The 15,061-nt window shown below is 54.0% G+C and overlaps 2 protein-coding genes across 2 annotated transcripts; both read left to right on the forward strand.

Moving 5' to 3' along the window:
- The first annotated feature begins 2,784 nt into the window (after window positions 1-2,784).
- On the forward strand, window positions 2,785-5,888 carry HOXD13 (homeobox D13). The gene is made up of 2 exons (XM_015087341.3): window positions 2,785-3,637; window positions 4,430-5,888. The coding sequence occupies exons 1-2, from the start codon at window positions 2,863-2,865 to the stop codon at window positions 4,678-4,680; spliced, it is 1,026 nt and encodes a 341-aa protein (XP_014942827.2). The 5' UTR covers window positions 2,785-2,862; the 3' UTR covers window positions 4,681-5,888.
- Window positions 5,889-8,027: 2,139 nt separating this feature from the next.
- On the forward strand, window positions 8,028-12,368 carry HOXD12 (homeobox D12). Its single transcript, XM_027055442.2, has 2 exons — window positions 8,028-10,391; window positions 10,541-12,368. The coding sequence occupies exons 1-2, from the start codon at window positions 9,818-9,820 to the stop codon at window positions 10,777-10,779; spliced, it is 813 nt and encodes a 270-aa protein (XP_026911243.1). The 5' UTR covers window positions 8,028-9,817; the 3' UTR covers window positions 10,780-12,368.
- Window positions 12,369-15,061: the final 2,693 nt, after the last annotated feature.

The following is a 15,061-nucleotide window of genomic DNA, read 5'->3' on the forward strand; positions in this document are numbered from 1 at the left end:
AGCTGCCCTGGGGTGCTGGGTCCAGTCTGAACCTCTTTCCTAAGGGGAATCTCAGTAGGGTCCAGTCTGAACCTCTTTCCTAAGGGGAATCCCAGTAGGGTCCAGTCTGAACCTCTTTCCTAAGGGGAACTGGCTCCCCCAGTGCCGCGACTTCGAAGGCTGTACTGGAAACAGGTTCAGCGGCAGGGTAGCAAGAGCCAAAGCTCCTTGTTGTTCAAAACCTCCGTCATCCCTGAACATCCGCTAGGATGGGCAGAGAAACCCCAAATCCTGTGAAAGTCTCCCAGGGCAATTGGAGGCAGGGCCATCATTGAGAAGCCTCTTTCAATTAGAGCATTAATGTCTTTCAAAAAGAGCATGAATTGGGACTTTACTCCCAGTCCTGCACAATTTAATTTGCTGCATGGAAAATCAAACCAAAATTGAAGGGCTGTCTCAAATCAGCAAAACTTGACAAATTCTTCCTTCCTAGCTTAATTTCATTTTCTTCATTTTTTTTGGCGTATAATCGGCTAATAAAGTGTATCAGATAGAATATGGCATTGAGGTCCCGGTGTGCAAAATCACAGGGATATTTAGTTTTAAAAGACTGAAAGTTCATTGGTGCCTGTTATGTCTTAGAAATTATTTCAACAACTTTGCTTTTTGAGGTCACAGGGGAAAAAAAACTTTTAAAGATGCCTGTATTTTCTCTCTCTGAGAAAAAGCAAGGAAGACAAAGGAAAAATAAGTGTTTCAGGGCAGCATTCCATGACTGGTTTGGTACCAAAATTGTTGGGTAAAGACGACCCAGCCAAACTCTTTCAAAAAGTCCGCAACTCTGTCACCTGGCCCCGCTGGTGTTTTAAAAACGCCAATTCAGCCTCCGTTACTAACTTTTGCCTCCTTGTTTCGAGTAACCAAAATTGCTCTCACCAGCAAACTTCTATTCCCTATGACTTTCTAAAAAGGCTCAGCCCCCTCTGACTCAAATTTGATCATGAACACATCTAGGACTTCAAAAAGGTCAAATTCCCCTGCTTTTCCTTTCCAGCGCCCCTCTCATAACTTTCCCCTTTATTTGAGCCTTTTATGGTTACTGCGTTTTGCGTGTCAACACTCCCAACACCAGCAGCCCACCCTGCAATGCCAGGCCAGGCCCAGGAGGGCCTCTTTGGCGTTTTTACTTGCCCCATCCAGTCATGTCTTGGGTCCAGGAATGGCAGGGCTAGGTGACAAGCTGGCTTCACCAATCAAGGCTCAGGGGAACAATTTTCTTGGAGATGGGCTGACCTGGGGAGTTGATGCTACAGAACCAAATGGGCTCACTCCGAGGGCTCCTGAACCCCACCCAGCACCTTCAACTCCTCAAATGAAACGTTGCTCCTAAGGTGTAGCCTTAAGTCCACAGCCGGACACATACCAGCTCCCCATTAATGGCTAAGATGGAGGGGGGGCGGTGCTGGGGCTCTGTGTCTGAGAAATGGCACGAAGGGATGAATCCGGTCAGGGCTGTAATGCTTGTCACAGGAGCCCACTTTATCCCGGGAGACCAGACCCAGTTGCTCTGGCTGCTCCTATCGGGAGCCCCAACTTTGCTCGCGGGGGAAAAAAAACTACCTTCCTAATTTGCCCCTCTCAGTTCTCTGCAGTTGGCAGCTTGGAAAAGAAAGCGAAACAAAGGTCCCTGGGAAAGTGAAGTTTTCAATTAATTGGTGTGAGTAATGGGCGGGGGCGGGTGGTGGCTGCAAAATGCAAGAGGCAGTTGGGCTGCAGGGGAGGCGCAGAAGTTTCGTGGCGGGCAGCAGAGTGGCTTTCTCCAAGAGCTTTCCACAGGGTCTTGCTGCTGGCCAGGGGAATCTGAGCAAGGGCCGGGGAGCCCAGTTCGGGAGGCAACTCCCGGCAGGCCTGAGTGTAGAGGCGAATAGTGTGGACCAGGCATCCGTCCTTTTCTCCCTGGGGCAGATCGTCACGTTCGCCGCGTCAAGGCCGCGTCTTTTCGTCCGCTTGACTTACTTGTAAGTCTCTGTCCTGGCACCAAGGGCACTTCGTGGGCATTTTCCTGGTGGACGGTGTGTGTGTGTGTGTGTGTGTGTGTGTGTAGAGAGGGTCTGCTCCAATTGGTCTTAATTCGGAGGATCCTTTATGAGAACATGCGTGAAATGCCTTTGCCCGGTAGCAATGCTTAACGTAGGGAAAATTAGCTCCCTCGGGTTTGGGGTCTAGGTCAGCTAATCCAAGGGATCAAGCAACAGGGTCAAAAATCAGACTGTTTTCACATCATTCTGACCATCTCTGTCCTTCGCCTTCGTTTAGTTGTACGGCTCGGGGATCCGAGGAGAGGTGGCAAAACAGCCGTGGCCGAAACAAGCGGCAGGCCTCGGCGCCCTTCTCAGTCGCAGACAGGGCCTAGGATGGGCGGTCGCGCAATCAGCTCGTGGGGGTTGGCTTCGGCGCAAACGCCAGGGTCCAGAGGAGGGCGGGAAGGGGCGGTGGGCTGCGCTAGGGGCTGGGAAGGGGTAGGGGCCGGGGTGGGTGGGTCCAGCGGGGCCCGGGCCCGGAGCCAGACTCTCCCGCGCCCCCACCCCCACGTGGCCCCGCGCAGCCAATGGCGCGGCCCCGAGCCGGAGCCCTCGGGGAGGGAGGAGGCCCCCCGACCGGCCCAGGCCCCCTCCCAACCTGAACTTCGTTTTTATAAACGTCCCGCGATGAGCTAACCTGTTGAAGGGCGGGCGGGCGGGAGGCGGGAGGCTCGCAGAGGGAGAGAGGGCGAGAGGAAGAGGGCGGGAGCCAGAGAACGAGAGAGAAAGGGGAGGAAGCGCGCCGCGCCATGGTGTCCTGCGCGGGGCCGGGGCCGGGGCCAGGGCCGGGCCGGGCCGGGCCATGAGCCGCGCCGGGAGCTGGGACATGGACGGGCTGCGGGCGGACGGCGGGGCCGCCGGGGCGGCCCCAGCCTCCTCCTCCTCCTCCTCCGTGGCGGCGGCGGCGGCCCCCGGCCAGTGTCGCGGCTTCCTCTCGGCGCCAGTGTTCGCCGGGACACACTCCGGGCGTGCGGCGGCGGCAGCGGCGGCGGCGGCGGCGGCGGCGGCGGCGGCCTCGGGCTTCGCATACCCGGGGACCTCGGAGCGTGCGGGCTCCGCCTCGTCGTCGTCATCTTCGGCTGTGGTCGCAGCGCGTCCAGAGGCTCCCTCCGCCAAAGAGTGTCCCGCGCCCGGCGCGGCCGCTGCAGCGCCTCCGGGCGCCCCAGCTCTGGGCTACGGCTACCACTTCGGCAACGGCTACTACAGTTGCCGCATGTCGCACGGCGTGGGCTTACAGCAAAACGCTCTCAAGTCGTCGCCGCACGCCTCGCTGGGAGGCTTCCCGGTGGAGAAGTACATGGACGTGTCGGGCCTGGCAAGCAGCAGCGTACCGGCCAACGAGGTGCCCGCAAGAGCCAAGGAGGTGTCCTTCTACCAGGGCTACACGAGTCCCTACCAGCACGTGCCTGGCTACATCGACATGGTGTCCACCTTCGGTTCCGGGGAGCCTCGGCACGAGGCGTACATCTCCATGGAGGGCTACCAGTCCTGGACGCTGGCCAACGGGTGGAACAGCCAGGTGTACTGTGCCAAGGACCAGACACAGGGCTCCCATTTTTGGAAATCCTCCTTTCCAGGTAGGGGCGACGGGGGAAAGGGGTGGCCGGGAGGGAAGGAGGGAGGGGAGGGAAGAGGGAGAGAGAGAGCGCGAGAACGAAAAGAAAGCGCTAGTAGTGTATGCCCCTACTTGGGAGCTGCGCTAGTCCTCCTGGCCGGCCAGGGTTAACCTATGGAACAGTTCGTCCAGTTTGCCTGAAATCTGTACATTTCTCCTTTGATTTCAACTGTCTTTCTCACAACCCTTTTCTTCTGCGTGCGGGTACAAGCCTGTTTTTCTCCCACAGTTGAAGGTCTTTGCGTGCCCTTTGCCCAGGCCTTGGCCCCTCCTCCCCAAAGAAGTGTCAGTGTTGGGCCCCACTTTTGAAGCACACGTCTGCCCCAGGGTGACCACTAAGCTTCTAAGAGCTCACAACCTCCAAACACAGGAACACAAGAAATCAAAGCTTGAACAACAACAACAAACTGGATTTTTAAAAGACTGTTTGTATGTATGCCACAGGCATTTGCAGAAACTGTCCTTGTAACTGTCCACAATAACCATGCCATAAAATTGAAGGCTTGTTAAGACGCTGGTTTGAGAAACCATGATGATCCATCAGCATCAAATGGCCTTCACTTTGAAGTGTAAATAATCTTTCTTTAATAATGTGTAAATAATATGTCTGTGTAAACAATAATAAAATGCAAACAGCCTGGTTTTCTTTATTCTCCATACCCCTTCCGAATGTACACACACAGTCCCCAGTGGTGCCCCCAGAAACCCTGGTCTAATTTTTTTCGTGCTTTTTTTTTTTTTTTTAAAATACCAGGGGATGTGGCTCTAAATCAGCCAGACATGTGTGTCTACCGTCGGGGGAGGAAGAAGAGGGTGCCCTACACCAAACTGCAGCTCAAAGAACTGGAGAACGAGTATGCCATTAACAAGTTCATTAACAAGGACAAGCGGCGGCGGATCTCAGCCGCCACGAACCTATCCGAGAGACAAGTGACCATTTGGTTTCAGAACCGAAGAGTGAAAGACAAGAAAATCGTCTCTAAGCTCAAAGACACTGTCTCCTGATGTGGACCAGATTGGTCAAAGAGAATTTAAATGCTTTCAGTTGTCTCCAAAAGACCTTCGGAAAGACTTGAATATGTATTTAATTCCTCCCACCTCCCTGCCAATCATGGCAAATTTTGTGAATTGTTTTTCTCTCTTCCCCTATCAGGCTCTAAAACCTTTTGCTACCCCAACCTGACTTTGTAGTTCTGTTTCTTACTGCTTATGATTGATTTTGTTCTTGTCTAGGTTTATTTTTTATGATGTTTTTAATGTTCTGTTTCTCCCTCCAGGCCAGTATAAGGGACTTGAAGTACTTTTGAATAATACCCCCCCCCAAAGAATTTCAGAAGTGCCATTATGATTTTAGGGTTTTATTCTCTTAAATTACTTCAAATGCCTGTTTCCAGCACTGATTATCTTCATAATCTATTAGGGCAGAACGATTTGCAGTCATTCATATCCTGTGATTGGGCAATTTAATCATTAGCTCTCAGCAGTCACCCTGAGGCAAGTGGAAACAGCTCTGGGCAGGCAGCGCTCTAAGGTCACTGGGAAAGTCTAAAAACAGGCGGCTGGAGGTACTCTGATGGCTTTAAAAGCAGCTACCTTATTAAATAGGGTTTGTATCAATATTGAAATGAAGACAATCTTCCCTACTTCGGATCTTTCATTTGCTGTTGTACTTCTATGTGTTTAGTATATGTCGTCGATTTGTGCTTTTATAATCTTTAATTTGAAAATAATTTGTCTTCATGGATGCCTTCATTTCCCCAGCTCTGAATGCAGATATTCAAATGGCTGCAAATGTGAGAGTAATCCATGGATGGTATAAATGCACACCTTCTCCTTGACCCTGGGTCTGTGGGACTAGAACTGAAGTGATCTCCTCAGTCCCCTGAAAGAGAATGAATCAATGTGGCCAAGGGTGGGAACTTTTGTCCAGAACCCAATGAAGAACTTGACTGTCTGAACAAATGTATTGAGCCCCTCTTGGAATTTTAACACATCTAACGAATATGAAAATGTGGAGCTCTAAAGTTCAAGGTGGAAAAAAAATGATGTGATGATAAATAACTACTTTTTAAAGTGCTGCATATTTATACAACCAAGAGATATTTTTGTAGATGAAATGTCTGTGAGCTGGGATATGTGTGCAGTACTTCAGGCATTTAAAAATGATTTTTCCTTATTCCTAGGGAGATGCAAATAAACAGAACTCTCTTGTTTCTTCGTCTTTTATATATTTTCTTTTTCCAAGCTTGTTACCTCTTGTGCTCTTATTTATTATAAAATCTTGTTGTCCTCAACATTATGATGTTCGCTATAGATGAAGGAAACTCAGTACCAGTTCTACTCTCTGAAACTCCACTCCATTTCCGCCACCCCTCTCCACCCTTTTCCCTGTGGCTTTAACATAAGTAGTGATGTCTTTAAATGAGAATATAATTTGCGGTGTCTGAAATGGTATTTTTTACCGGACCAAAAAAAAAAAAAAAAACAACATCTCCAATAAAATTTTACTTCTCTTTCAATATTATCACTTTATTCAAATAGTTTTATTTTTTTAATCAATATGTATGTTTGTGTCTGGGTATAGGAAATTGTGCTCACTTGAAGGTGTTCTTCCTAGAAAGGCTGTTATAAATATCTACTCTTGGAAGATCCTGAAATTAGACACATCCATATTTGGCAATTGAAAAAGAAACATTTCAGGCTGATCCCTTATCACCCTTTCCGAGCAGCCTCCAAACAGCGTTTGAGGACTGAAAACCATAATTATACGCCCTAAACCTCTAGACGCAATTTTTAGGCCCAATGAACTTGCTTTTTTGAGGCCTTTTTGCCACTCAGGGAAATGGCCGCTGAGGAGCTGGGTGCCTCGTGTTGTTAGCGCCTAGGCACAATCAGTTTAGTGGTTGCTAACTTTTTGGTATGTAAGTTAAATACGCATGTTTAAAACCTCACACAATATGTAAACTCTTATGGCGGGAGGGCTCCCTTATGGATACGCTAGAGAAAACGCAGAGACCCAAGGTCCGGAGCTACTTTCGTTTTCTCTGGCCCGGCTTGATTTCTTTCATATCTTGCATCGATGGTTGGCTATGGGCGGCCAACTTCGTTTTAACTGGCAGAGATAGAGAGACACAGAGGGAGACAGAGGCAAACAGAGAGAGAACGGACTACGACTCAAATTCTGGAGAAGTAACCCTGAACAGAACTAACCCTGGACATAACTACCCCGACCTTCCACTTTAAGGAAGAGTTTCTAATTAGCATGTTGCTTTCCTCGCAAGATGTGCGTTCATCTGAAGCAGGCCTGTTTTCCCTTCTTTTCCAACGTCGTTTTCCCTCCTTTTTGGTAAATTCCAGACTCCAGGGCCGCACTCCATTTCCCAGGTCCATTTCTGAGGTTTCCTGTCGGATGCGGGGATTGCCTGGAGGTTTTCCTTTCATCCGTAGTTTGCTGGTCAGTTTACTCTGCCTAGGAGAAATGGGGAGGTTTGCTGAAGATTAAAACTGCTCAAATGCTCTCCGGTGGAATTTGAATTGATGGCTAAATCAATAACAGATGAAGACGTTGCTATTTATATGCATTCCTTTTATATTCCGAATTGAGGAGGGAGGAGAGGAGCCGGTAGGTGGCCGGAGCGCTGGTAGGGAGGCCCACGGGGAGCAAAGGCGAAGGGAGCTTGGGAGAGAGGCCTTTCTCCGGGAGGAGACCGAGAGGCCGCAGGGAGGACGCGTCTGAAACCTAGCAGGTTTGGAGTGCCGCTGGTGGAGACTCCAGGCCCGCGCGTCTACGCGTGATCCAGGAGGCGAAGGAGGCGTTTGCGGCCGGGACGCACCGCCAGACAAAGGGGCGGCCGCGACACTTCCCCGTGTCTGGCAGCCTGCCGGGTGCCTCTGACTCCGCTGTCCCCGCCAGCCTTGCTGCCACGATCTCCGGCTTTCCGAGACGCTTGGCGGAGCCTGGCAGCGGGCCGTGACCGCACGGGCTGGCGACCCCAGGCCGGCTGTGCCGCCCTTCACTGTTGATCTTGACCGTGCGGCGGCGCCTCGCCAGGCGTGGAGCTCGCTCGCCATCTCCTGGGCGGTCGGCGGCATTGGCAGAACTCGCGGTTTAGCTCCGCGGCCAAATCCTCTCCCATTCTCCAGCTCACCAGCCAAGCCTCCTGCCCTTCCCACCAACACCCCCACCCCGCCCCCGCCCCCGCCCCGCCCCGCCGCGCAGTCCTCAGCTCCAAGCTCTTAGCTCCCAGCGTACAACTTTGCCTGCTGGACCTCGGAAATTACAAACCCAGGAGATAAGGTGGGGCAGATGGACACCATTCTGAGCCAAAGAGAAATGGAGGGAATCTAATTGTTCTAGTCTTTCATTGCTCACTTAGTGCCTTTATGTCTTTAGTCCCCAGGGGTAAACCGCTGCTGTGCGGCTGCCTAAGGGTCCGGAGAAGACACCCTTGGACTTGGAAATACCGGAGCATCGCTGCATGCTGAGACGGGAGGAGATGAGACTCCAGGGATCCCTGGAGCTGGAGCTTTTGGGCCTGGGGAGTCTGTAGCTCCTGGAAAACAGGGAGAGTTTCCCAAAACGAGAGCCTGGATCCCTTAAGCCCCTAAGAACTGAGGTTGCAGCTTATGGCTACACCTCCCCACGCCCCCACCCCCAAGGACGGGGAGTGGAGGTTTTTTCCGTGTCTGAGCTGGTAAGGAAACTCTGACAGAACCCTGAGGAGTCTCGGACATCCCCATCCTCACCCCATACTCCCGCCCTAGAGCGGGAGGAAGAGACCGACTGCGTTCCCCAGAACCGCCCAATTGGTCGCCATAACTCACAATAAAGTCGCAGCGCGGTGGTCAGCCTTGCCCTCCGGCGGCGCCTGTGTGGTCTCCGTGCCGGAGCTGGCGGTCTAACCAATTCCAGCTTGGCTCGGGGACCGCGAGGAGGGCTGCAGGTTGGGGTGGCCGCCAGTCACGCGGCCGCTGGGTTTCTTGGGACCGAGGCAGGGGAGGAGGACCCATAGCCCTCTGGCCAAGCTAAACCGGAGGGCCTGCGGAGGGGGCTGCCGCATTGCCCCCGACGAGGGAGCGCCGCCCCTCCTGCTCAGGCCCCTGTTTTCCAGAACCCCGAACCCGCCAGCGGCCTTGGAGGCGCTGAGCGGAGCAACGCCGCTAGCCTGCTGCCTGGGCGAGCCGTGCTGTTCCCCGCCGAGTGACTCTGGCTCTTCTGTCTTTCCACACCAAGTCCGGGGAGCTCGTTCTGCTCTGCCCGCTGCAGAGGAGATGAACAGCTTGGAGTTCTGGTTGGCAGGATGTAGTCGCCAAGGTGACTCCTGGCAATAAAAGGAATGTAGCCTTTGGCCACGATTGGCCAATGCAGCTGCCCCTTCCTGGGCCAGCATTCTCCACGGACCGGGATGGCCGCAAATTTCCTGGGAGCAGAGGACTTGGCCATAGAGAAGCACACCAGAATTGGTTTGAAACCACCTTCCTGGGCACCAAACTTGGGCAGAGTTTGTGATGCATTTCTCCTCCATCAGCAAACCTTTGGAGCATGCCGGGTTCAGGCCGTGTGTGGGTCCTCGATGCAACATGACCAGTGCAGAATCCTCTCCAGAGGGACAGGGGCAGGAAGAAATCAGCCTAGGAGTAGCATAGCTCAGGCCTAGGGACAGAGCTGGTGGCCCCACCAGACAGTGGACTCTCTAGACAAGCCTAGCCAGAGGTGCACAGCGCTAGAAAAGGCCTTGGCTGCAACTTAAAGCTCGTGGAAGCAAGCCTGGTCTAGGTAGCCAGTGGGAAGGGGGAGTGCAAAGCCAATCAAGACCAAGAAGGATCCCAAGGGACATTGGGGCAAAGGCACCCAATGTCCCCCGCTCCTGAAGCTGAGCCCGGAAACTCACAGTGGTTTCACCTTCGTTCCACGTTCCTTGGTTCTTCTGCCTGGCAGCCTCCTCCTTCTCCATCGAATATTGCGGGAGTTATCATAATACCCTGAAGGGGGGGAAAACGGGTCGGGGGATGTAGGCGGTGCTGAAATGACCGGCTTTGAAGAACCTGCAGGCAAAGTTTCGTCCAATCGTCTGAGCCTGTCCTCTTATTCCCGGTTGTAACTAAATACTGCTGCGAGCGCAGCCGAAGCCCTTTGTTGGAGATGTGTGAGCGCAGTCTCTACAGAGCGGGCTATGTGGGCTCGCTTCTGAATCTGCAGTCGCCTGACTCCTTCTACTTCTCCAACCTGCGGCCGAATGGCGGCCAGTTGGCCGCGCTCCCCCCCATCTCATACCCGCGAGGGGCGCTGCCCTGGGCCACCACGCCCGCGTCCTGCGCCCCAGCGCAGCCTGCCGGTGCCACCGCTTTCGGCAGCTTCTCGCAGCCCTACCTGGCCGGTTCCGGGCCGCTTGGTCTACAGCCCCTGGGCGCCAAGGATGGACCCGAAGAGCAGGCCAAGTTTTATGCGCCCGATGTGGCCGCTGGGCCGGAGGACCGTGGCCGTGTGCGGCCGCCCTTCGTCCCCGACTCTAGCCTGGCCCCCGCGGCCGCTGCTCTCAAAGCGGCCAAGTACGACTACGCGGGTGTGGGCCGTGCGGCAGCGGGCTCTGCAGCCCTGCTCGAGGGGACCCCCTGCGCTGCCGGCTTCAAGGACGACACCAAGGGCCCGCTCAACTTGAACATGACAGTGCAGGCGGCGGGCGTCGCCTCTTGCCTGCGACCTTCGCTGCCCGACGGTAAACGGTGGCCATGCTCCCTGGGCCAGTCTGGGCTGGGCTGGGAGGTGGGGTGCAGGGGAGAGTGTGCAGAGGGAGGGAGCCGCTGGGGGCGGGCAGACAACTGGGAGCAGCCGGCAGGGCTGACTTGGGTTGGGGCTGTGTTGCAGGCCTGCCGTGGGGGGCGGCCCCAGGGAGGACCCGCAAGAAGCGGAAACCCTACACCAAGCAGCAGATTGCGGAGCTGGAGAACGAATTCCTCCTCAACGAATTCATCAACCGCCAGAAGCGCAAGGAATTGTCCAACCGGCTGAACCTCAGCGACCAGCAGGTCAAAATCTGGTTCCAGAACCGGCGTATGAAAAAGAAGCGCGTGGTCCTGCGCGAGCAGGCGCTGGCGCTATACTAGCCCCCCGCGTGGCCGCGGCTGGCCAGGCCTGCCCTTTTAAGCGGAGGCCTGGCGTGGAGGAAGAACTGGGACTAGGGGCTTTTCCTTCCGCTCCTTCTCCGCTGGTCCCAAGTACCCTCCCACTAAGTCTACAGCCCAGGAGCCCTGGCCAGTTGGGCCTCCACGCTTTCCGATCTCTGGGAGGGGCCTGCAGAAGTTGCAGCACAACCTTGGCCTTGAGGCTTCCCAAGTGGGGGCCTGGGGTCACCTGTCCTAGCTCTTGTCGGGGGCATTTACACGGGGGCTCACTCTAGCACCCTTGTACTTGGAATTCTGCTTCCACCTAGACTCCCTTTCCTCTCCTCCCCAGTTCTTTTTGAATTTAGCAGGCACCTCACTAGAGCGCAGAGTGGAATTGAATTTAGGAAGTCCTCCGGGAAGGAGTAGAAAGGGCTGCGGGCCCAATTCTCTTTGCCACCAAAGCCGCTTGTGGCAAAGCCAGAATCATGGCTCTGGAGTGAGGAAAGGGTGCCGCCCCTCTCCTGTCTGCCCTGGCTGCTTGCGGAGGACAAAAGCTACCCTAGACCTTCAGACTTGGGGAGGAAAGGCAAGGGGTAGAAGGCTGGGGTGGCTGGACAAACTCATGGACACCTCGGAGTTTGGGCTGGGCTGACCCTTCCAGCTGGGCAGAATGGGGTGGATACTTCCTTCCCATGGATTCGAGCAGGGAGGCTGAGGCTCCACCACAAACTGAAATCTCTAGACTGTACTGGTAAAATTCCCCTACGTCTCCTATCTCCTCATACACGCCTAGGCCAGAGCCCTGCACTCTGTAACTGGACTGAGCTCTGGTGAGGACAGCTGCTAGTCTGCTTTGAGGCTGGAGTGCACTAAGAGGTGGGGAAAATATCCAGGGGGAGGAGAAGGGAGTGAGCAAGGATAAGGGTGTCCTACATTCCAACTGTAAATATGGCTGTCCTGTCGAGGTGGGTAAGGGTGCGGACATGTCTTTCTTGAATTAGGATAATTAGGCAGGGGTGAGAGGCCCTCCAGTAGTCAGGGGGTGAAGGAGGAGGCCCTTCAAACCCTCAGCCCCTGGTCGCTGCTCTAGACCAAGTAGAGAGAAGTTCCTCTCTCTCACCCTCATCACCACCAGACAATCCCACTGGGGGCCTTTCTGTGCCTCAGCGCTATGCCCTTCCTGAGCCCATGCCTGGCCTGCCCCCATGGAGCCTGTAAGGCCCTGGGCCCTGCTGGGCTTGCTTTGTTGCAGCTGGGGTTCCTGAATGCCAGGTAGAGGTGTTTTGCATGTGCTGGGGTGTCCTGTCTTAACCTCACTGAAACTGAGCACCCCCCTCCAGCTCCTTCTACCATCCCCTACCTCTTTTCCCTCTCCTTCTGAGAAGTAGCGCCCCCCAACTTCAACTGAGATGTATGACAGCCAAAGAGTTGATTCCTTCCCAAAGTCGGATGACTTGTTTTTAGTGGGGGACTAGGCCCTAGATGGGGAGTGGGCACCCCACATAGCCCCAAGCCTCAGCCCAACTGACCTCAGTTGATGTTTTGACTAATTGCATTTTCTCTGCTATCTAATAGTTGTTGTGCATGTTTTATGTTGTTTTGATTTTGTCAAAAAAAAAACCCCACAATAGCTTGTACATATCAGATACATAGAAATGTTTTGAATGGAAATAAATATCCAAGTCCCAGCCAAGTTGTCAAGGGACTGATGTCAATTTTTCTAAACAATTCAGATTCCCTCCTAATGATTTTAGGCCACCAAATTCGTTTTTCTTTTCTGGTTGTGGTTTCACTGCGGGTGTTGACTGTTCGTTAAATGAGAAAATGGCTTCCAAGTCGGTCAGAAAATGGTGCATAAAAGCCCATGGATAAAATGTGTATGAAACATCCAAGTGGGAGGAAAGGGGACTGTAGGCAGATTTGAGCTTGTCTCCAACCTTAAGGGAACTCTCAGGTTGTTGCACACCAGGGCTTCTGTATTTTGCCTAAATTCCCCAATTTTGAAGCTTGCTGTTATGGGGAGGGGGTGCTTGCCAAAATAGGAGGCTCCTCAGATCTCAATACAAAAGATCTCTCCTTGCCATGTTTTTGGTCAGGCTTCTTTCAAACAGGCTATGCCCTGTGGAAATTCTCCATGCTGGCACCTTTGCCTGGAGCCCAGCATGGTCCCTTGGGAAATGTGGCCTCGGCACCCTTATACGCCTTAGGAGCCTCCAGCTGAGGCTGGGAAAGCTGCCATCCTCTTGCAGACCCCAACTCCCAGCTAGCTCTGAGATGGAAACTAGAGAACTGTTAGCTTTTAGCAAGTGGAAGAATTAGCAAGAACCACTAAATCTCTAAGACCAAGTGTTCATGGGTTCCAACTCCCCTTTCCTGAAGCCAGTTTGATGTGTATGTTAAAAATATTTTTAAAGTAGCTCCTTTAAGAAAAACACAATGGTGGGGGGGGCGGGGGGCGGGTAGGAAGCCAGAGGCTCCTGAGGCCCTGTCTTTAGAAATGTTTTCCCACCTGATGGGGCTCAGGGAGGCGGTGGTACCCGGAGCTGGATCTCTCTCCCAGAACAAGGGAACAAAGGCGGAGGCCACACTCAGACCTCTCAGACCTCAGGTCCGGAAAGCTGGGTAAAGGACTAGGAAATCAGACTTAGATGCAGACCCTACAGTAACACAGAGAGACAGTTTCTTTCCCATGTATACCATTAAATCACCATGTTCTTTCTCTTTAGCCTGGGATGTGGGGTGGGAGGAGAAATTCATGGAGACCACTCCCCAAAGAGATCGAAAGGATTCTAAGTGTAAAATCTTGACTGTTGGTTGGGGCTTCAGCAGTGTTTTTTCAAATCTATCCCTTTTACTGACCCGCACAAATACAAAGGCAGTGGTGTCCTCTCTCCTTTCCTAGCCGAAGTCCTATCAGGGATTTGGAACCACGACGAAATTCGTAAGAAACAAACGCCGAGAGAAATGATGCTGAAATCTGAGTGCTCAACATTCCCTCGCACAAAGACAAATGCGTCCTCCGAAATGCGGCAGTCCAGGCAGGCCTCTTGATCAAGAAAAAGGGTTTTAAATGAGAAAAAATGGCTTCGTCTGGCATTCAATCGGCTGCGAGCTCAGAGGGCCGACCGGGGGACTCTTAAGGCCTGGGGGCTCTTCCCGAGGGAGGCGGGCTGGGGAGGCTTCCGGGAGGCCGGCGGGTGGGGGAGAAATTCAGAACCGTTGTAAATATTCATGTCTGCGGGGGTGGGGGGGAGGGTGCCTCTTCACCCCGCCTCTCCCAGCTGCATTCACCACCACCCCCCCTTCGTGGGGGGGGGGGGCACAGCGCCTGTCCGATCGTCCTTGGACAAAGGTGATCTCCCCACATTTTTGTTCTCCGGTCATTTGACTTAGGGAGTCCATTCCAAAGGTTCTGCTGGGAAGGGACTGGCTCTGGGTGTTTTCCCCCCGCGTTTCTCCTCTTCTTTCGTTTCCTAAAAGAGCATAAATAATTAAAGTTTGGCAGGGAGGAAAAGCTTTCTTGCAGAACTGTAGTGGCAATAAATGAAATGACTCAGAATCCCTTCCCCAGTCAGCTTTTACGAGGGCTGCCAGACAGTGTCTGTTCACGTTCTCCAGATACCAGGGGCGCCCTGACAAAGTTAAGGTCAAGTTAGTGTCTTATCTTGGGTGGCTCAAAATTACCGCATCGCGTCTGGGCGCTGCGCGGAAAGCTACCACTCGCGGAGCAGCTGGATGTGCCGGGAGGGTCGGATGCGCTCTCTGTGCTTCGAGTGGGGCCGCGCAGGCAAGGACAAGGCCACAACGCCGGAGTCTTCATGGTAGGTTCTCGCGGGACGCGCGGGTCGGGAGGCTGCGGTTTTCCTTAGGTTTCGGGGTGAGGATCGAGGAGGGAGCTAGGGCAAAAGGCCGTAGCGGGCCGGGCGGAAAATGAAAGCCCAAGGTTGGGTGTGGGGGCGGGGGTCCGCGCTAACGCGCAGAGAGGGGTCCGCTGCCCCTTTCCCTGTGCACCCGCGCGCCGCTGCAGATGGCGCACCCTCCCCCGCCAAAGCGCGGCTCCAGCCGGAGCCGCCATCGCCATGTCGTTGAACTTGAATGGTTCCGTCCTCCCCATTTCCCTCTTCGGCGGTCAGCAGGCTCCGCTTTGGGGGCAGCAGGCTGCCTGCGCCCCACCCCGTACGAAGAGAAGGTTCGAGAATTTTCCGCACTCCCAGACCCATAAAGACTCGGCTGCGGGGGTGGGGTGGGGGGGCGCAGCCGCTGCCCTGGGTCCTGAGCGGCC

The sequence above is a fragment of the Acinonyx jubatus genome, chromosome C1 (assembly GCF_027475565.1).
Source record: "Acinonyx jubatus isolate Ajub_Pintada_27869175 chromosome C1, VMU_Ajub_asm_v1.0, whole genome shotgun sequence".
Lineage (NCBI taxonomy): Eukaryota > Metazoa > Chordata > Mammalia > Carnivora > Felidae > Acinonyx > Acinonyx jubatus.

What these genes read in the sequence shown, in the direction of transcription:
- HOXD13 (XM_015087341.3), top strand. Translation starts at nt 2,863, where the DNA reads ATGAGCCGCGCCGGGAGCTGGGACATGGACGGGCTGCGGGCGGACGGC. An exon ending in TTGGAAATCCTCCTTTCCAG is followed by an intron (nt 3,638 to 4,429) that starts GTAGGGGCGACG and finishes TTAAAATACCAG; the next exon opens with GGGATGTGGCTCTAAATCAG.
- HOXD12 (XM_027055442.2), top strand. Translation starts at nt 9,818, where the DNA reads ATGTGTGAGCGCAGTCTCTACAGAGCGGGCTATGTGGGCTCGCTTCTG. An exon ending in GCGACCTTCGCTGCCCGACG is followed by an intron (nt 10,392 to 10,540) that starts GTAAACGGTGGC and finishes GCTGTGTTGCAG; the next exon opens with GCCTGCCGTGGGGGGCGGCC.